Raw genomic sequence first — 19,690 nt, 5'->3', positions numbered from 1 at the left:
TCAGAAGACTTGTATTTTCAAAATCAAGAGTACGCTACTAGAACTACTAGAGTGCACGATTGTTGGGCATTCTGAAAAACAAAGTCAGCTACTGTAGCGTAGTTCACAAAGTAGTGCTCATTTATATAGCTCTGGATAGGCCGCTTTGATTATGTCGGAACCCTAACATAATTAGAATCAGGCTCCACAAGTTCAAAAGTTCAGTTCATGAATATACCTTTTCTCCAATCATGTAGACGGCATTCTGGATCCGGCAGTCCGGAATGACCGGAATGATTGACGCATCAACAATGCGCAGTCTCTTAGCACCATAGACCTTCAGCTCAGAGTCTACCACGCCATGATCAATATCGTGAGACAGTCTGGCAGTGCCACAGGGATCTGTAAAAATCAGTCTCCAAATTACACATCACGATACCACACAAGGTTAGCTTACGATATCCAGTCTGCGCCCGATCTAGAATAAGGCGATCCATCTCTTCATCCGACTCACGGGCCATGGGCCACGGAAAGTCTTCAGCGATGATCTCTTTCATTCCATCGCCGTTCATAAGGATATCATCAACGAATCGAACACCCTCTCTCAAAGCGAGAATATCCAGCTCATCGGTAAAGTAGTTGAGATTGATATCAGGCTGTTCGCGTGGGTCTATCGAATTAAGTCTGACATACCCGCTCTTTGACTGTGGATGAAGGAGGTCGACCACTACAGTCAGCCAGTCTCCCTCGGGTGGGATATCGAAGTGCCACTGGAATGCATCACAAAACATAGGCTAGTTGAATTAGCAAATATGTCGCTATAGCTGTTGATCACCCACGTACAATAAAATCGATCTCAAAGTGAGGTTGACCTTCAGGTCCGAAAGGATCTTTGCCGCCATTGTTTGTTCTGGCTTTGCAATACATCTCATGTTCTTCGAGTTGCCCGTTAATGCGTGGGAAGGCTACCATTTCAAGGAGGCCGCTAGCCAGTGGACCAGTTTTATCCTTGTCGTACTGCTTCACGGCAGCATCGTAGGCAGGCCCCCCTCGAAGGAGAATATGGTCCAGACCTAGACCATCCTTAAGTCTAAAAACATGCGGAAGAATGGGATGGTCGAGAAGATGCTCGCCCACATGCTCGGAAGTTATCACCGGATGAATTCCATGACGCGCCAGTTCACGTCTGGGACCAATGCCAGAAAGAAGCAATAACTTGGGTGTTTCGAAAACTCCACCTGCAATAATGATCTCTTTCTTTGCTTTTACTGTGGTCTCGTTCTGATCAGTTCCAACAACAGTTACGCTCACCGCAGTATCACCTTCGAAGTTGATCTTTGTTGCGACGGTGGAATGCATTATCTCCACGTTTTCTTTCCCAGTCACGTATACTGCACTACTTGACCGGACTCCGTCGTAGACTGTGCTAACACAGTGAGTCAGTCCCTCCAATCTGCCATTGTAGATGTCTTCTCTCAATTTATGGCCCTTGCTGGTCCACGCCTGTGTTAGAGCATCGCGGAAAGCGCTAGTTTCTTGGAGCAGATTTGCGTGGGAAATGTGGAGTGGACCCTCGCGTCCGATCTTGGAAAAGAGCGGATCGTAGACTCTCTCATCATCGTGATATGAAGCTGGCTAAAGATGAGCTTGTTAGCAATTATACCCACCCTAGCTATTTGTGTGTATATCATGCTTTTTGGAAGTAATGTTTGCACTTTTCCCATGTCCATTCATCCCCACCGTACTCCTGCCACGCATTGAATGTTTCCCTACTACCTCGAATCCAGGTGAAGTAGTTTAAGCTACTACTCCCACCAAGAACCTTTCCACGGGTATTTGGTTTTTCAACACGCTCGTAATCAGGTTTATCGACGAAGGTCGTCTGATAGGACCAGTCATACTTGCTGTTTCGGAGTTCGAATGCGCGAGCGGGCGTTATTATCTCTGGGATACTCTCTGGGTTACTATTACCAGGTCAGTTCAGTGGGTGATACGAAGGTGAAATACATTTACTTACCCAACTCCAGCTTCAATAACGAGTATTTTCACGTCGGGGCTCTCTGCTAATCTGCCTGCAACAACATTTCCAGCAGTTCCACCACCGACAACAATAAAGTCATAATATATATTCGGAGTTGATGCAGCCATTGCAAGATGACGAGTTGAGTAAATTCAGAAACATAACTGTCATGCTCCTCATATATACTCCCTTTATACCCAGCGCTATCTTCGAACTCATAACTCAAGTGGTGGACGAAAAGTCACTCAACATCATGCCGTGTTTTTTTCCACGGGAGCTCGGATCACCGTTAGCTGCCCAATGATCGTAAGTTGTTCAAATTCTGAAGTGGAATGGTACCACACAGCTTTTCTATGTGGAACTTGAATGTTGGGATATTACTGGAATTGGGGAACACAGACATCGCATTCCATATTGGAAACGGAACACTCTCTAACTCTAGCCTTTACATCGCGGAGTAATTTGTGCAACTTGCCGGAGTCTGGATCCCTTACCGAAAGGGTCACGGTGGTCAGTTCATCAAATCAATCATATGCCAAGTTTAAAATGGAAAAAGAAATGGATCAACTCCAGACTGGCCGCCTGTCAAATACTCTGCGGGCCATGGAGAACTTCCATCGTCCAACATGTTCATCACAGCCATTTCTGCTGGGTCCCATGATCCGGTATTGCTGAAAGATGAGAATTGTTGAAAGTTATTGGAGCTGATTGATCGGGCCTCGGAAGCCGAATCGAAGGATTGTGTCATGATAGAGCGTTCGTCAATTCGAACTGGGTGTGGCTGCTGCAATGTCTCTTGTCCGGGGATGGGTTGGAAGGATGTCAGATCCAAAGATTCATGTGATTGTCGAGCAGTTGTTCTGGATCGTAATATGCGAGGGGAAGCAGTATTTGTCGTCGAGGGGGAATCTGAGGTTGACCCTCGTGTATCCTTGTCATGCAAAGCCGTTCGTGCCATGCGATAAATCGCAAGAGGGTTCAAGACAGTCTCCGGCGATTCTTCGACAGGGGATCCTGAAAGGGGAGGACTATGGGGAACGTCAGCATATCGCTCCCATGATATTCGAGTTGGAAGCCTCACATTTCCTCGGTTTCTTCTGATTGTCGTTCATTTATGGAATTATTTGTAAGCTGAGGGTGAAGACCCGCTGAAATCATCATTTGAACAACGGAAAGGTACTATACAGCAATGGTTAGCAGGTGGTATTTCCCGTCAGATGGTGTTTCCCGTCAGATGGTGTTTCCCGTCAGATGGTGCTTAAGTGAACGAGATACATACGCAATGCTCGGCTGTCGCAACAAGAGATCTCATTTGCATGAGTATTTCTAGGTTTTTCTTCACTAGAATTTTTGTTTCATTTGATTCGGATAGGCTTAATGAAACCGGTGAATCTGTGATATGTTTCAAATAATATAGCATGACCTTAGTGCTGTCGTGTGTAATGATGCAAAGCCATGTATCAGCCAGAGCTTTGATTCCATGTCTCAATGCTTCAACAATCGTCTTGGAGACTTCGCGGGCGCTGTCGAAACACACTCTGCGACAATCATTCAAGAACTCTTTCTTGTCCGATGGAAACTCAACAGTTTGCCTTATACGGAAAAGGGTGGGCATACCAATTCGATAGAGGTCAACTAACGTTTGGTGATAAGTACACCAAAGCAGCGTCAATGCCCCTAGCTGGGACGATTCCTTGCGGGCCCAAATTGAACTTGAGTGCCATTTGAGACTCTGTGGAAGATATCGCTGCCAGCTTTCAACTTCTGTTGATAACTGTTGAAATTCGGAATCGGATTCCCAGGGGGGTTTGGAGGTATCAAGCTGTTTGACATATCTGGTAAAGAATCAAGGTAAGCAAATAATCCATGATCGGACTAAGGCAAAGACGTCCTACCGAAGTACTCTTTTCCGAATGCTCACAAGCCGAATAAAATAAGCCTCTATGCCCATGTTTTGAGCCGGTGGGAAATGAGTCTGTTCTTTCGGAATAAACCCAAGAACCTTTCCCTCATCTAGGATTTCGGTGATACAGGGGGTTCCTAGAGAGAAGTTATGGCTGTGACAAGGAAGTTGAATTTTGAGATCCTTGTCTTCAAGGAGAGTGAGCTGGTTGACACCACTGCCGACCCAGCTGTCCATGACATAACAGCTCCACATCAGACGTCGTTTAGATTCATTGGCAATTGAACATGCAGAGTCCGACTGGGTACAGAGAACGTCGGCAGAGCTTTCAAGATTAAGCTGCAATGCCTGTGAAATTCTTGCAGTGATACTACTCAGTATGAATGCACTTGCATAGCTTCCAATTCGAAGATCATGATCATACAAAAGAATTGCAGTCTTAGCGAGCAGCAGTCAGTTAATAAAGCCAGAACTTGAATATATGATTATCGTGGGGTCTTACCATCAATTTTTCGAGGGAAAGATCATCCAAGTCTGCGAGTATTCGCGCTTTCGCAATTTTTGCCCACTGATTACCAGCTGTGAGTACCGATTCCGGTGGAAATTGTGAGGGATGGTCAAGCGCCAAGAATCTGTTGATCATAAGACGCAAATTCAATAAATGGATATAGACACAGATCTTACTTTGCGCCCAGCGCACAGATAATATGAAGAAGTGATTCATCATTACAGCAAGATTCTAGGTCTTCATCCAATCGCTGCATAAACGAGGGCTTATGCACGAAGCCAAAGCAACGTAAAGGGTGAACGTGGGCAAAATATTCTTCAACTAGAAGAAGGATTCGCTCTTTGTCGGGTAGTTGTGTAGAGTGAAGCCTAGCTAAGTCAGCGTGTTGGCTAGTGCGCAGAATGAGAGAATATACCATGAGATAGAGCTAGAAGCGGTTTCGGAAAGTGGCTGAAAAGAAAATTGAATTGATTGGGGCATATTTGGTGTAATAACAGAGCTTGAAGATGAGATTTGGACACTCTGATGTGATTCAGAAGCCGGCTTGCTTTGAATTTCTTGTATGCGACCCGCGCTATACGTGCACTCAATGTCTCTTCGAGAGCACCGGGCACATTTTTCTCCCCCCGAACACCGAGCTTTTGCAAGGCGACACGAATGACATGATTTAGATACTCGATGTCGTGTTGTACCCGCTTGTGTCAATACTGCGTCGCGTGTATCACTTTTCGGAACTCTTGCAGCAGACGTAATCTGACCTTGATTACCAGGACATTTCAATTTGAGACGTTCGCAATTCGAGCATATTGGCCAACGCTCATCACATTTTACCTTGCGTGCGCGACACAGAAAACAGCCTGTGAGTGTTAGCCCTTGCATATGATCGAGTTCTTGGCATGGAATGACAAGTGGGGCTAACCCGATCGAGATCTCCGCGTGGTTGAAGGCCGTTCTGGATCTCCACTCCAAGATAACATGACTGCCGACTCCCGATGCAGGTGCAATTCGAAAGGCTGGAGGAAAGGGACAAGAACAGAGAAGCGAGGACCGGATCTCGCGTGGATATCGCCGATGGCGGGGGACTGTGGCAAAACCCAATTAAGCTTAGGCTTGGCAGCTTCCTACTCGATTCGTGATTCTCATGAGATATTCGGCCATTCGGTATTTGTCCAGATAATTTCGATCGTCGGCTCTGTTCAACTTACGTCTAGAATAAGAGTATTTTGCCACACTCTTTGCACTTTATATCGCAGCCCGAGGAGAACACCGAAAAGATTGCCGAGAATATTGGACCAATTGACCAGCTTCGTTAATAATGAGAATTTCAAAATAAGCCCCATATACTTCTTAGCTTCAGACGCCACGATTTCACCATACAATATCCATTTGACGTTTGACCAAAATTCTCCGGCTCTCGCCAGAAAAATCACGGATATCGGCTCAAGGTCCAATCACAACGGGCGACGAACGAAGCTATTAGCCCCATCTCAACGAAGTGGAGCTACATAAAATCCGGGGTCCCAGGCATGGAGTATCAACTTCTGTGTTTCATGATCTTTTCCCTGTGTTAACCTGTCTCTCGAGCTTGTCACGATGGGCAAAATACCTCAGTTGAACAATGTTTATCTCATCAGTGGGCTGGCGACCATCGGCGGTCTAATCCAGGGCTTCGATGTTTCTAGCATGTCCGCAATTATTGGCACTGATAATTACAAGGAATACTTCAACAAGCCGAATTCAGTTGCTCAGGGCGGTATCACAGCTAGTATGGCCGGTGGTTCCCTGCTTGGCTCGCTCTTTTCCTCGTGGACAAGTGATCGATATGGTCGTCGGGATTCGATGTTCGTTGCATGCATTTTGTGGTTGATTGGCTCGACTTTGATGAGCGCAGTGCAAAACGTCGCCATGTTGATTGTATCACGCATTATCAATGGCTTTGCCGTTGGAATACTTACTAGTCAAGGGTAAGAAGTCGCCCATGAAGACCCCGCCACCACCGCTAACACCATTATCCAGTCCGATTCTGATTGCCGAAATCAGTCTTCCGCAACAGCGTGGTAGACTCCTCAGCTTGCAACAGTGGATGATTACTTGGGGCGTATGTGATCCATTCTTTTGCCTCTCCCGTTATGCCTGGCTAACCTTGAGCTCAGATTCTTATTATGTATTTTATATCATACGGTGCATCCTTTATGAGCAGCAATGCGTCGTTCCGTCTTCCTTGGGGTCTACAAATGATCCCAGGTATTATTCTCATGGCCTGTCTGCCCATGATGCCGAGATCTCCTCGCTGGCTGGCCACACAAGATCGGTGGGAGGAGGCCGTGGATGTTCTTGCACGACTACACGCTAAGGGCAATACCCTTGATCCGATTGTCGTTGCGCAAGCTACCGAAATTCGCGAAAAGCTTGAGTAAGACTCCTGAATTTCTTGGTCGATTTTTTTGCTGTGACTAACTGATCTCTAGGCTCGAACGTAAATACGAGAGCACCTCCTGGTCCGAACTATTCAATTCCCGAAACATCGTTCGCGTGCATTGTGGCATCTTTACCCATGTTTGGTCTCAGCTGAGCGGAACAAACGCCATGATGTACTATATTGTATATATTTTCCAGGTAAGACTTCCAGGCTAAACTATTCGGATTGACATATGGGACTCACATCGTGCGTACAGATGGCTGGTCTGACAGGCAACAACGCCCTTCTGTCCGCGACAATCCAATACATCATCAATGTGGTCATGACACTTCCTGCACTGCTCTTCATGGATCGTCTCCCGCGCCGCCGACTATTCATTGCAGGTGCTCTTGGCATGGCCATTCTTCAGTTTATCCAGGGAGCCCTCATGAAATCATACGGCGAGGCTGTCCCCGGAGGTCTTAAGGGCTCTCCAACGGTTACATGGAGGGTGACCGATGGAAGGGCGTCAAAGGCAACCATCGCCTGTTCTTACTTGTTTATTGCTGTCTATGCGCCTAGTTGGGGGTGAGTACCTTGCGTCTTATATGTTGGAAGATTGTTAGCTAACATTTTCTTTCTCACAAGACCTCTAGGATGGTATGTCAAACTATGTGGAAGTATTTATTTTCTATTAATAAGAGCTAACCTTGTTCATAGGGCTTATCCCCCTGAGATTATCCCTCTCTATATTCGCAGCAAATCGGTCTCTCTTGCGACATTCTTCAATTGGGTCTGCAATTTTGCCTTAACATTCTTCTCCCCCCTGGCTTCCAACATATCCAATACAAGGTATGTTCACGTTTCACTAAATACGTGTAATATATCATTGACTCTAGCTCTAGATGTATTTCCTCTTCGGAACATTCTGTTCAGTTGCTGCGATCCACGTCTTCCTTCTCTTCCCAGAGACATGCGGCAAATCACTGGAGGAGGTTGACGAAGCTTTCAATAACCAAAGCATCTGGGCTTTCAAAGCCAAGCCTGTACCAAGCCGGTTTGCAGCCGACATTGAACAGGCGAAGGAGGATTTAGAGGCGGGCAAAGTGGCAGAGAGTGTTTTTGAGCCGAAGAAGTAGATAATTGTCTGATGAAATAGGTAATAGTTTGATATGTGCATTTTTATAATTAATAATAATTGTCTTTCGTCTGAACCTATCTTCATCTATAGCACCTAACATCAGACTTAAAGTATGGCAGTATACATGCACCTATACGTACCGGATATTCCCTGGGCTTTCCTAGACTGTGACATCGCCCGTCCACGGGGGGCGCTGGGCTATTTGGATTTTCAAATGCTTATACGCAGGCGGCAAAAGAAAAAAACCGCAGGCAACCATTCAGGCACAACCATAGTTCATCACTTCGTATTGCTATCTACATTGTCACCTTGGTTACAACTTACTATCGTTTCCTTGGTAATTCGATTGTAGTAGAAGGGACACTGAACGACATTATGAAGTCGGGTGTATCGATTTGGAAGGGTAAGTCGAGATACTTGGGTGATTGCACAAAATCTAGTCTCCGAGGAAACAGAAGTGACCCTCAGGAAGGTCTGGAGAGATGAAACAAGTATGAGGCTCAAGCCTATTGATTCACAATTGGCTATGTACTGAGCCTCAGACCATATTGACATGAAGTCTCATTGTATGGACCAGTGCTCAAGATGGTCGTCCATATATCCGTTGTATTATGAAGCACCATAGAGTGAGCCCATGAGCTTTGAGCGTTGCTCAATATTTATTCAAATCATTTCGTCTACTTCTGTATCCATATTGCAAGAAAAAAAAGAAAATTATAATAGAGCAGGTAATGCATCCAAGGCGACCATTGTATGTGTGGTCAGAGGGCACTTCACGTTTCACTCGCCTCTTCACCTGCTCCTCACTTCAGTTTCTGGACTTCAAACACAAACTACACACACTCGCCATAGTGGATACTCTCTGCCACTTTACAACATCCGGAATTTTGTTTACAGCTTATAGTTGGGTTCGTGTCGCCCCGGGTGCGTGTGCTCTCTGCTCGTATTTGAGCGATCGCGTGGAAGCTAAGAGACTAAACACCTTCGCGAATGACCACATCCTTCGTTTTCCACCTAATGGACTACCTGGTAGTCTTTGTTATCATGTGACACGCTAGTGACAACTGTGATCTGTCTTCTATCTAATTTCTTGATACTCGCACCTCGTATAATAGTGGCTAACAAATGAACGCACAGGATGAGCAACGACGCATTCCACTACTTTTCCAAGCTGCCTCTAGAGCTACGCCGTATGATCTGGATGCACTGTCTACCGCATCGAATAGCAGAAGAAGATACCCCTGAAAGCTTTTTCGACGGCTACGAATCCAACCATGTCTGCTGGAGCCGACGTATGACACTCCTAAACGCGCAGCTGCCGGCCATTGCATATATCAACAGCGAGTCTCGGCAAGTTGCATTGGAGCAAGGACGCCTATTGGAACCGGCTGATGTGAGAACTATGGAGTCGCTATGGGTGCAGCCGCATCGAGATGTGCTGCATCTTAACTGGACGCGATTGACCTATGCTTCCTGGGGAATTGATTCCGACGCTCCAGGCTGGGTCGACGAGTTTATATTGCAAGCGAAGGATCTTGGGATGCGGCCTTCTGTCGCGGCCGGTCTTATTCACTTTTTTAGCTTGAAGGCAGTGTTAGATTGCGCTGGCGATGCTGATGCGCTTGGCACCCATAACCCTTATCATTTCGGTATATCGGATATCGCGAACATCCGCTATTACTACAGAGGAGAAGGAGCTGATGACGTGCGCGAAATGGTCGATATCCTACCTTGGGCGAAAGGCCAACGCAGCATGCTGGATATAGCTATGGCAGGGGTTTCTCTGCATATCACTAGGGAGGTTGCTCTGAGCTCTGGTCTATTCGGGCTGCTGGGCGATGCGCCTGTTCAGATGGTCGATGTTGACGATGAGGCTCGGTTGAGGGAATTCCAAGCACTATACCGGGAACACGCATTGGGGAAGGAACCGGTCGTGCAAACGCTTTTCGAAACATTTACCAGTTCTCTATTCAAAAAGGCCGTGGAAATATGGAAAAGAAACGCTGAATGGACTATCTTCGCATACATGTGGCAGTCGGCTCGAGACAGAAATCTCGACATTCTTGGGACTAATCCGGGCTCCGCTTGGCTGCCTCAACTGTCGGAGCAAGAGTACATCGATATGAACAAGTATTTACCCAATGAGCAGCACCCGTGGGTGAAACAAGCTAGGCAGACTGCACCCAAGCTGCGACTACGGATCATGGTGCGATATTGTGCCAATCAGTGTTACATAAAGGAGCGACTTCCCAAAGGCTTTGCGTTTGAATAAATAATAGTAAATAGCCTGGATATGGCTTGGTGATTGTCTCGCGGCATTGGACACGGCGATATGTTTCCTCACCCACTGCTCCATCCCCCCGTTAAACCCTGCTGCGTCCTTGTTATCGCTGATGGTCTGGTCCGCGTCAATTTTCCTATAACCCGGTACTGTCGTCCTCTCTATGGGATCCATTTACGCGGCAGTGTACCCCTTCGTCGCCAACTCCTTGTTGAAATTGGTAGCGATCTTCTCTGCTTGATCGTAGCGTCGGGCGTCGGCATGGGCCTTGAGGCTAACATTCTATCGACGCGGTATTTATCCAGACGCTTCCCTCGTCTTGAGCCCAATCCACTTGTTGTCCGCATGGCCGAGCACGACGAGCCCGGCGCCGATACCAGCACAGTATATTGCTGCTGCTCTTTGCTCGTCTGCACCGGGGCCTAGGCGGGATCCGCGAGGAAGGCGGCATCAAAAGTCATAACGTCCTGGCGGGCGATGCCAAACGAGTCCTGACAGCTCAGTAGTATGGCATCAAAGCCAAGCGCCGAGCACATGGTGCGTTCGGCTGCTTTTCCCCAATCCTGAGTCAGACTGGTCTAGTTCAGGCACCTGGGCCGAAAAGTAGTCGTTGCCATCCTGAACGATGACATTCATGTATAGAAATTCAGGCTCACCGTCGAATTCCCAGCGCTCTATCATAGAATGCTAATGCATTTCAATGGGATAACGGTGGCTTTTTTATAGGAAACTTGGAAGGTGCATGGTATGAAGAACGCCGGATCATGAACAAGGCAGCCTGAGCGGCATAACGTGTTTAAATACTATCTTGGACGCTATAGCTTGATAAGGGAACGGTTCTAGATCAAGGAAATTCATCCAATCGCCCTCGCCCTAGTAGTAGTCTAAAGCCCGATTAGGGGATTCCTGGGCTGGAAAGCGAAGTACGAGGGTTATTCCCAGGAGCATAGGCTAAAGAAAATGGTAGATAAATAGCCCCACTATAAGGCCTTTTGCTTGGATAGGATCTAGACCGCGAGAACGAACGATCATGTCGACTGCGCCAGTCTTTTTTTGATCGCACGTGGTAGGATTAGCATGTCGCATTTCATGTAGCTTACTCAGGCCGCTTACCCCTACACTCGAGTATTCTAGCAAATCAGAGTCAGATGATCAGGTCTCAGTCTCTGCCAGGGATTATGTTATTACATTTCTATCTTATCTGTATTCAAGTCCAAGGCATTATACAGCCCATCGCGAAATAACCTCGCAGTATGGCGCAAGCATATAGTGGACATATAGTGGACCTAAATCGGGTCAATTTGTACGCGACATCCAGCCGATATCCGCGCAACAGCTCATCTCATCCAGCAAAGCCGACATCCGCTTTATCACAAGCTAAATAATATCGCGGGGATCCCAATCGCAAGTTTCAAAAAAAAAAAAATAGCCTAACACTTCTCAATTGAAGAGACCTCCTTGACCTTCACAATCATGGCTAAACGCAATATCCTGCTCATGATCGCGGACGATCTAGGTAAACAATTGGGCTGCTACGGAAACACTAAGATCCAAACCCCAAATTTGGACCAGCTAGCCTCCGAGGGAACAAAATTCGACCAAGCTTTCACGTCGACTGCTTCTTGCAGCGCTAGTCGCTCCGTCATCTATACTGGCCTACACACTCACCAGAATGGACAATATGGGCTACACAATAACCGACACCACTTTACAACTTTTGACCATGTCGAAACTGCACCTTCTCTCTTCTCAAAACACGGCTACTCCACTGGTTTGATTGGAAAGGTCCACGTCGGCCCATCGGGCGTTTACCCTTGGGATATGCGGGCGGAGAGTGACAGTCGCGACGTGGCAGCTGTTGCCGATCAAGCTTCTGCTTTCTTTGAAAAATCAAGTGCGGATGAGAAGCCCTTTTTCTTGACAATCGGGTTTATTGATCCTCATCGGGACTGGACTCGTTCCGGGTTTGGGAATGACGGCGAATACGACTCCCGCGTGAAGAAGATTGATTACTCGCCCGAGGATGTGGAAGTTCCGCCGTTTGTCAACGACCTGCCCGGTGTGCGCTATGAATTCGCGGAATATTATAAATCTATCTCCCGGCTCGATCAAGGCGTCGGTATGGTACTGGAGGGATTGAAGAAATCCGGTCTGGCAGACGATACGCTAGTTATCTTCCTCAGTGACAATGGACCGCCGTTCATTAATTCCAAGACAACACTGTACGATGCCGGTGTCAGTCTGCCATTGATCGTGAAATGCCCCGGGTCACCTGCCGGAATCATCAACCCGAATATGGTTTCGTACATCGATGTTCTGCCCACTCTTCTCGATTACGCGAAACATCCTAGCCCCGAGCACCCAGACCGCATCGGTCGTTCAATACTCCCTGTTCTCGCTGAAACATCCTCTCTTGAAGACTGGGGACAGGTCTTTGGTTCACACACATTCCATGAGGTCACCAACTACTGGCCCACGCGCATGATGCGAAATCGGAGATACAAGTACCACCGCAACATTGCGTGGCGACTCGATTTCCCATTTGCAGCTGATATCTATGGCTCGCTAACATGGGAAGAGATCCGAAATGCCGATACTAGTCCGAAGATGATTGGATCTAGACCTTTGAAGGATTATTTCTTCCGTCCGGCTGAGGAGCTGTATGATATCCAGGCTGATCCAAACGAGATTCGCAACCTTGCCAAGGATCCTGAATACCAGGCTGTTCTTGAGGAGATGAGGGTTGCTCTGGAGAAATGGCAGCGCAGGACGGAAGATGCTTGGTTGTTCCGGGATGGTGTTTCGTTGCTCTTTGTCAGGCATCATCTCGAGGCTGGGTTCGAGGTGCCGGATCGTTTCGACTTTGATGTTGATGTGCCTGAAAGTAAGGGACAGCCTATTTTTAATGGAGATCTGCCTTGGGGTGTTGCGGCAAAGTGATTGAACTATTGTTTAGTAAAATCGAGATGTAATTTATCGAAATAAAGTATAGCAGTTCTTGCTCTAGGTATCTTTTCTTGGATATCTTCTTAAGCCAGGTCCCCATACCTCACCTTATCTTTTCGCTCACCGACAAGTCCTAGGACAAACCTGTCTACACATCTGAAGAACTTGGTACATGTCTTGCATTGCTATCTATCCTAGATACCCATGCCAGCAATATTGATCGTAGCAAATATTTCCTCAAGGAAAGTATTAGAGCGAAGTTAAGAATATGTCGAAGTATCAAGGTAGATTTTACCCGGGAATGCCAAATCACCGCACGTTATTCAGTTACTTGGAAGATCGCGAGATGGGAAATTAGTGTTTGAGAAGCCAAGCGACGTTTCTTCTGGGTGAATATTTTTTCTTTCGCGACGCACAAAGAGTTGGTTTTGCAGGTTATACTGGGACTGAAGTATCTTCATATATCTTCATTCCCTTGACATTTTCCATCGTGATCTCCGTACCGAGAACCTCACCTTTTCTACTGATACTGTTTCTTGCCTGCTCATTTGCGATCTTGAGGGCCGGTGGGGAAATCACTTTACTCCGAGGGTTCGAAACCGGTCTTAGATGATACCTGGACGGAGAAGTCAGGTATCTATGATATCGGCAGTGTGTTAACAGGGATGGTCTATCGAAATGCGTCAATATTCTATACAAGCAGGGTTATCGGATGGCCTGTTTTGTACCCTCCACGAGGGCAGAAAACTGGGTAACGATGGAGATTCGAGTAGTTTCTGGCAGTGAATGTTCAAAACATGACATATTTATACCACCAGTAGGCCTCTATCCAAAATGTATATGTTGATGACAAGATTATATGCCGTATGTGAGTTTCAATATATGAGAAGAGACCGATAATAACGAATCCCCACAACACCATAAAGCACAGGTATAAACAAGAAGCCAATGAAACCAGACATCGCTCGTTCGTTAAATGATTGTGAAACAGTATGCGCGCATATATAGCCAGCAATACCCCAAAATGGCATTGTGATATACTGACCCCGATGGATGCATTATATGCTCTGCACGGATGCAAATGTTCACACCTCACCCCAATTGCCCAGCCCAGCTCCAATACCAATGGCGCTGTTGCTTTCACTGCCGCCGATATCCCAGTAATTCCGGCTAGAACTTGTCATCGTCCGCCGGCTGGAAATAGCCGAGAGCTTGGCGCTCTGGCTCGCGCAACTAGAGCCAGGTCGCCGGGGATGCGGTCGTAGGAGTGGCGAGGAGACACCCGCTGGGTTTGACACACCGGAGAATTGTGCGGCACGGCGGGTCTGGGTTTGTGATCGGGAGTGGGCTCGCGCTACAAGTGGGTGATGTTGCCGGATGATGGCTGCTCGGCGGGATGCATCTTGGGTTCGGCGGGGTGGGGGTGGGGTGTATGTTTCGTTAGGCATGTAACCTCGGCGACTGAAGCGGGTGCGGAGGTAGCGGAAGACAATCATTACATCAAGGCCACTTTCCCAGTACTCGGATTCATGTTGGAGTTTTGTTGATTCGGGGAGTTGGTCGGATCGCTTGGGATCGTCGTCTTCAATGCCCCATTGTGCTTCGTGCTCTCGATTTGAGTCTCGAAGAGTGGGCATGAAGTGCGGGGATAACATGGACTCGCCAGTTGTATCAGCGGTGGTGGGTGCAGTGGACTCGGCGGGTTTCTGAGAGATGCTGCTTTCCGCCAGGCGGTTGAGAGACATTCCCGCATATTCGGAGGATATATCTTTAGTCATTTGATAATATGTCGTAAATGCCCCGGGGTGATCACAAAGCTGATGGACTAGGATTCCCAGCTCATGGGCGATCGTTTTAAGCACCTTTGACTGCCACAGCGGTGAATCACTATACTCTGGCTCTGGTTCACGAGCCAGTACAGTTTCCATGTCCAGTGGATCTTCCTGGGTGTGGGGTTGCGCGTCCAGCGGCAACGACTCACCGAGGATCACGGAGAGCAAGGAATCATCAATCCCGATCAGGTCACGGATTACCGTTCGTGTAATGCGGCGCCAGAAAGACTCTTCGTCCTCCGTGGCATCTTTCGACATGGATAGATCCCGTGATAGCGCCTCAGATACACGGGATTGGCGGCTGTGATCAATCGAGCGATGAAGACCCGATCGGCTGGTCAGACTAGTCCGTCTCTGTCGGGTTTCCCGCTCGATTTCCTGTAACAGAGCCCGGCTCTGGTCCATGCGCCATTCTTCGATTCGCTGCCACCGCTCTCGCTCGACATTTGCCTCGCCCTCCTCGACGGTATCCAGATGTCTCTGCACACTTGAGTAGCGGCGATGTTGGAGACTGCCATATGAGAGCCGCTGGGGATTGTATTTCTCATGCTGCCATAGCTGATCCTGGACTTCCTGGCTCGAGACCTGAAAACTGCCTAATCCATCATGGGCCGGAAGCATCGCTGGAGGCCCCTGATCGACCCGTACTGAAGAAGGCGGAGCTAGGTCTGGTGCTCGAAAGGCATGTAGTCCATCGTCAAGGCTGTCCAGTTCGGTCCCATCTTCGTCCAGTTGGTCGTCAAGAGCATTCTCGTCATCGGCTTCGCCCTCAACGCCAGATTGGGTTGCAGCGAATGAGCCGAAGTCGCTCAGTCGAGAGGCACCTACAGTGCGCGTATGATCGGTTGAGGTTGTGTGTGTGCGAGCGGTCGGAGAGAACAGGACCCATTGTGCGGTGTCGTCATCGCGTTGTTCCGGCGAGGTGGAGGGGATATCGAGAGTAGGTAGCTGTGGAGTTGGATAGGAAGTTCTGCGGTGAGGGACATGCGTTGGGGCCTGGAAGGCCATCTTGCTGATCTAGTAGCCAAAGCAGATAGTGAGACAGATAGTGAGACAGATAAGCGGGTTTGATGGCGGGTCCAGATATCACAGGAGAGTAAAGACCATCAAGTGAGGGGTATGGGAATTAAAGCATATAAAACAGACTGTTGTAAGGAGGAGAAATATATCTGGACTAATAGAAAGACCCCAAGGCCAAAAAGAAAGAAACAAGTCTACCCATGTAGTGATGAGCTGCCAGGTGGAGTGATGGAGAGAGATTAGCTGATAAGCGGAAATACGACCGGAGGCCGAAAAGGATCCTCAAATGATCCTCCAATGATGCAACCGGTATCGGAATGGTGTGAGACCACTTTTCAAGTCGTTTACTTCCATATCCGACTATTAGCCTGTTTATGAGGCAAATAGTGAAGCCATAACGTTAAATCATCAGCTGACAGATGGTCACCGGGATCGACACTGTGACGTGTGAATTTCCCAGCCCCATTTTACTGTTCACGCCTAACCACCACACCGTACTTTGATATCGCCAAGACGACCATGTTGGCGGGCAGTCGCTTTTATACTAATTACCCTTACCCCTGCACGAGGTTCAGACAGATGAGAGACACATTTGGGTCAAGCCCGAAGGCGGATCACTCAGTATAGCCTGCATATGGAGATTGGCTTAGAATCCAGTTGAATCGGTGACTTTGCTGAAGCAAAATTAGTGATCGATTGTCTTATTCGCGATGTCTGACGCCTAAGTAGAGTAATTTTCAGCGCGGTTGCAAGGTTGTAAATCCGTAGATCCATCAAAAGGTAAACTTGACGTGACTGGAAGCGACGTTGGGAAGATGATAGTCAAACCACCTAACCCGGCACTTCTCAACCCCTACAAAGTACACAAGGACAGCTCTCTCGTTGCTTTGAATGTGTCCATCTTCTCCCACTTCCTCGATCATCCTGACCCAACTACCTGAGTTCTAAGGTGTCGATATATATATACCGTGAACATCTTGGTTTTGGACTTCAACAGACAGAGAGACAGATAAAGAAGTGAAAGACGCCAAGTTTACAGGCATCATCGCTCACGGGGTATATATTAGTCTACTATAATATAGCATCTCGCGCCGATGATCAATCCTTTCCAGCCAAAGCCTCTCCTACCCAATCCATCTGCACAGCACTGACGCCACGTGCGTAACTGCGGTTCGTGAACACGAATTCATTGTACATGATCGCCTCAAGTTTCTTGCCGTAAAGCACACTTGAAGGGTGGATGGCGACTGTTTGGTTGCCGACGATCGTACGATAGCTGCCGTCGGGCACGAGACGAGCTGTATTGGTCGCGAATCCAGCGAGGAAACTCTGGAGAATGAGGATGGGCGAGGGGTCATGTAATGAGGTATTATTCAAGGCCTCGCTGGTGAGCAGCTTGGCTTGTCGGCATTGGGTGCGGAGTTGTTTGCGGACGTCCTGGTGTGTTTGGTTAGTTTTTAGAAGACTGGCGTCAAGAAATTATATACTACTCACCATGACTGATTGCATCGCGCGGTGGGATACTAGGTGTCGCTCTGCCCATGCCTTCCGGTCGGAGTGTTCAGCAGCATACACACGTACAGTTGTCAGCATTGTGAGGTGGTCACCCTCGCGTCGGTATAAATCGCGACGGGCTGCCTCTGCTGCCTCCTTCTTCTCTTCTGAGGTGGTGTTTAGGAAAATGTTTTCCACGCTCAGACATGAGATAATATCAATGACGTCTAGCAAACATTCAGGGCCGTTCTCGGCAGCTGCCAATAGCACACGTCCAAGAGTTGGAGTCAAGGGTAGCTTGGCGATATGTAGGCCAACGGGGCTGATTTTTCCATCATCCTCAAGGGCATTAATGTTCAATAACTGTAGAAGAGCTTTCTCAAGTGCTTCACGTGGTGGCCGGGTCAGGAATGGGAATCCGACAATATCATCAACACCACGCGCCTTCATGTTCAGAAGAGCTTGACTCAGATCACAGCGCAGAATTTCGGGCGTATTTGTATCATCGAAGCCTAGATAGTCTTTTTCTGTGTATAGCCGGAAACATTGACCAGGGGCCTCACGACCAGCTCGACCCTTTCGCTGGATCGCGGCTGACTTGGAGATAGGCTTCACGAGGAGTGAGTCTAGACCAAGGCGGGTGCGGAATTGCTTGACCTTTGCCTTGCCACAGTCAATCACGTGCCGTACACCAGAAACAGTGACTGAGGTCTCAGCAATATTGGTGGATAGTACGATTTTGCGCGTCCGTGGCGGAGCAGGAGCGAAGACCCGTTGCTGGGCAGCTTGTGGCAGAGCGGCGAACAGAGGTAGAACCAGAATTTTAGGAAGGGATGGGTCCATGCCCATAGCGTATTCATTCACTAGGTGTTCCAAGGCCTCGACAGTTTCCTGACCAGTCAGGAAGACCAGGATATCACCTGGCATAGGTTCCTTCTGGTGAATCTGGAAGATAATTTTGAGCGCTGCATCCACGAAGTCATGGACTGGTGCGGGCGAGTAAATAGTTTTGACCGCGAATTGTCGACCCTTAATGTGGCAGACAGAGATGTCCTTCGGAGTGGAAGTATCCATTTTATCAGCTTCAGCATCGGCTCCTTCGATGGCCTTCTGGGTTGGCTCCGAATGTTTGAATCCTTGTTGGAAGAAGTCCGTTAGACTCTCCATATCAGCCGTAGCACTCATGACAATCACCTTGAGCGGCACACCACCACGGCCTTCTTTCTTGCCGGATACAAGATTACGCAGGAATCCAAGTGTCAAATCAACATTGATACCCCGTTCGTGGACTTCATCGACAACAATAGCGCTGTACTTGGTCAAGTTCGGGTCGTGCAACATTTCCTGGAGCAGCATTCCCTCAGTCAAAAATTTGACCCGCGTACTGGGCGATGTAGACGTATCAAATCGCACGGAGTAGCCAACCTTGCTAGCAGGCGAGTGGGATCCAAGCGGTGTACCCATCTCCTCGGCTACACGGCGGGCCAGCGAAATGGCAGCGACTCGTCGCGGCTGAGTGATAGCGATGCATCCTCCGACCATTTTATTTTCTGTCTTTCCGTCCCGTGTGATTTGCGTAGGTACAGGCCGACACCAGAATTCGTCTACCAGGAACTGCGGGATCTGCGTACTTTTTCCGCTACCCGTCTCACCGACCAACAGCATCACATCTTGTTTTCGGAGTAGCTCGCGGATCAAATCGGCATTTTCGAAAACGGGAAGCTTCCGCCGCGTCTCGAGGAGGGCTTTGGCCTTCTCTCGTAAGGGTGTGAAGTTAGTTTTGGTATCGGCGAAGGGTCTCGGCTTCGATTTCGGGTATGATTTTGATGATGGCGGGCCATTTGTTTGAGATGTTATCTCTGGCCGCTTTTTTGGCACACAGATTGTTGTTTCTACCTGCTTGGCAGGGGTAGGAATTTCCCTCGGTTCATCTTGATCGGCGGGTTTGGAGGCTTCCGAATCATCGAGCTTGCGCTTCTTGTTTCTCTTTTTCTTGCGCTCGGGCTCTTCCGTGGGTTGAGGCGAGAGTTTCAGCTTGACAAGCTTCTCATCGCCTGAGTCCTCGAACACGGTACGGACCTTTTCCGGCATTTTGAGATGTGGCGCGAAAGAATGTTGACCGGGACCAGAGCTCAAACCTGAAAATTTCACCTTATCGATAAGCCGAT

At 48.2% G+C, this 19,690-nt stretch overlaps 8 protein-coding genes across 8 annotated transcripts; 4 read left to right on the top strand and 4 right to left on the bottom strand.

Annotated features, from left to right (window-relative positions):
• Positions 1 to 117: 117 nt before the first annotated feature.
• On the bottom strand, positions 118 to 2,127 carry N7479_003941 (GMC family oxidoreductase; the record flags this gene model as incomplete). The annotated part of the gene is made up of 6 exons (XM_057251638.1): positions 118 to 162; positions 218 to 381; positions 437 to 773; positions 823 to 1,610; positions 1,720 to 1,943; positions 1,997 to 2,127. The coding sequence occupies 6 exons, from the start codon at positions 2,125 to 2,127 to the stop codon at positions 118 to 120; spliced, it is 1,689 nt and encodes a 562-aa protein (XP_057110963.1).
• A 3,876-nt stretch (positions 2,128 to 6,003) lies between these two features.
• On the top strand, positions 6,004 to 7,947 carry N7479_003940 (Major facilitator superfamily domain general substrate transporter; the record flags this gene model as incomplete). The annotated part of the gene is made up of 7 exons (XM_057251637.1): positions 6,004 to 6,374; positions 6,427 to 6,508; positions 6,564 to 6,823; positions 6,879 to 7,026; positions 7,086 to 7,396; positions 7,529 to 7,670; positions 7,714 to 7,947. 7 exons carry the CDS (start codon positions 6,004 to 6,006, stop codon positions 7,945 to 7,947), a joined length of 1,548 nt encoding a protein of 515 aa, XP_057110962.1.
• A 1,140-nt stretch (positions 7,948 to 9,087) lies between these two features.
• Positions 9,088 to 10,221, top strand: N7479_003939 (2EXR domain-containing protein; the record flags this gene model as incomplete). Its single annotated transcript, XM_057251636.1, has 1 exon — positions 9,088 to 10,221. The coding sequence occupies one exon, from the start codon at positions 9,088 to 9,090 to the stop codon at positions 10,219 to 10,221; it is 1,134 nt and encodes a 377-aa protein (XP_057110961.1).
• Positions 10,222 to 10,281: 60 nt separating this feature from the next.
• On the top strand, positions 10,282 to 10,656 carry N7479_003938 (uncharacterized protein; the record flags this gene model as incomplete). Its single annotated transcript, XM_057251635.1, has 1 exon — positions 10,282 to 10,656. One exon carries the CDS (start codon positions 10,282 to 10,284, stop codon positions 10,654 to 10,656), a length of 375 nt encoding a protein of 124 aa, XP_057110960.1.
• N7479_003937 (uncharacterized protein) lies at positions 10,653 to 10,866 on the bottom strand (the record flags this gene model as incomplete). Its single annotated transcript, XM_057251634.1, has 2 exons — positions 10,653 to 10,793; positions 10,822 to 10,866. 2 exons carry the CDS (start codon positions 10,864 to 10,866, stop codon positions 10,653 to 10,655), a joined length of 186 nt encoding a protein of 61 aa, XP_057110959.1.
• Positions 10,867 to 11,703: 837 nt separating this feature from the next.
• Positions 11,704 to 13,170, top strand: N7479_003936 (sulfatase family protein; the record flags this gene model as incomplete). The annotated part of the gene is made up of 1 exon (XM_057251633.1): positions 11,704 to 13,170. One exon carries the CDS (start codon positions 11,704 to 11,706, stop codon positions 13,168 to 13,170), a length of 1,467 nt encoding a protein of 488 aa, XP_057110958.1.
• Positions 13,171 to 14,261: 1,091 nt separating this feature from the next.
• On the bottom strand, positions 14,262 to 16,016 carry N7479_003935 (uncharacterized protein; the record flags this gene model as incomplete). The annotated part of the gene is made up of 1 exon (XM_057251632.1): positions 14,262 to 16,016. The coding sequence occupies one exon, from the start codon at positions 16,014 to 16,016 to the stop codon at positions 14,262 to 14,264; it is 1,755 nt and encodes a 584-aa protein (XP_057110957.1).
• A 1,110-nt stretch (positions 16,017 to 17,126) lies between these two features.
• On the bottom strand, positions 17,127 to 19,613 carry N7479_003934 (putative ATP-dependent RNA helicase (Hrh1); the record flags this gene model as incomplete). Its single annotated transcript, XM_057251631.1, has 2 exons — positions 17,127 to 17,465; positions 17,523 to 19,613. The coding sequence occupies 2 exons, from the start codon at positions 19,611 to 19,613 to the stop codon at positions 17,127 to 17,129; spliced, it is 2,430 nt and encodes an 809-aa protein (XP_057110956.1).
• Between the last annotated feature and the right edge of the window lie 77 nt (positions 19,614 to 19,690).

Source organism: Penicillium vulpinum (assembly GCF_028829585.1).
Source record: "Penicillium vulpinum strain IBT 29486 chromosome Unknown utg000002l_segment0_segment0, whole genome shotgun sequence".
Taxonomy (NCBI): domain Eukaryota; kingdom Fungi; phylum Ascomycota; class Eurotiomycetes; order Eurotiales; family Aspergillaceae; genus Penicillium; species Penicillium vulpinum.
Note: the sequence above shows the minus strand (reverse complement) of the source record. Positions and strands in the feature narration are given on the sequence as shown.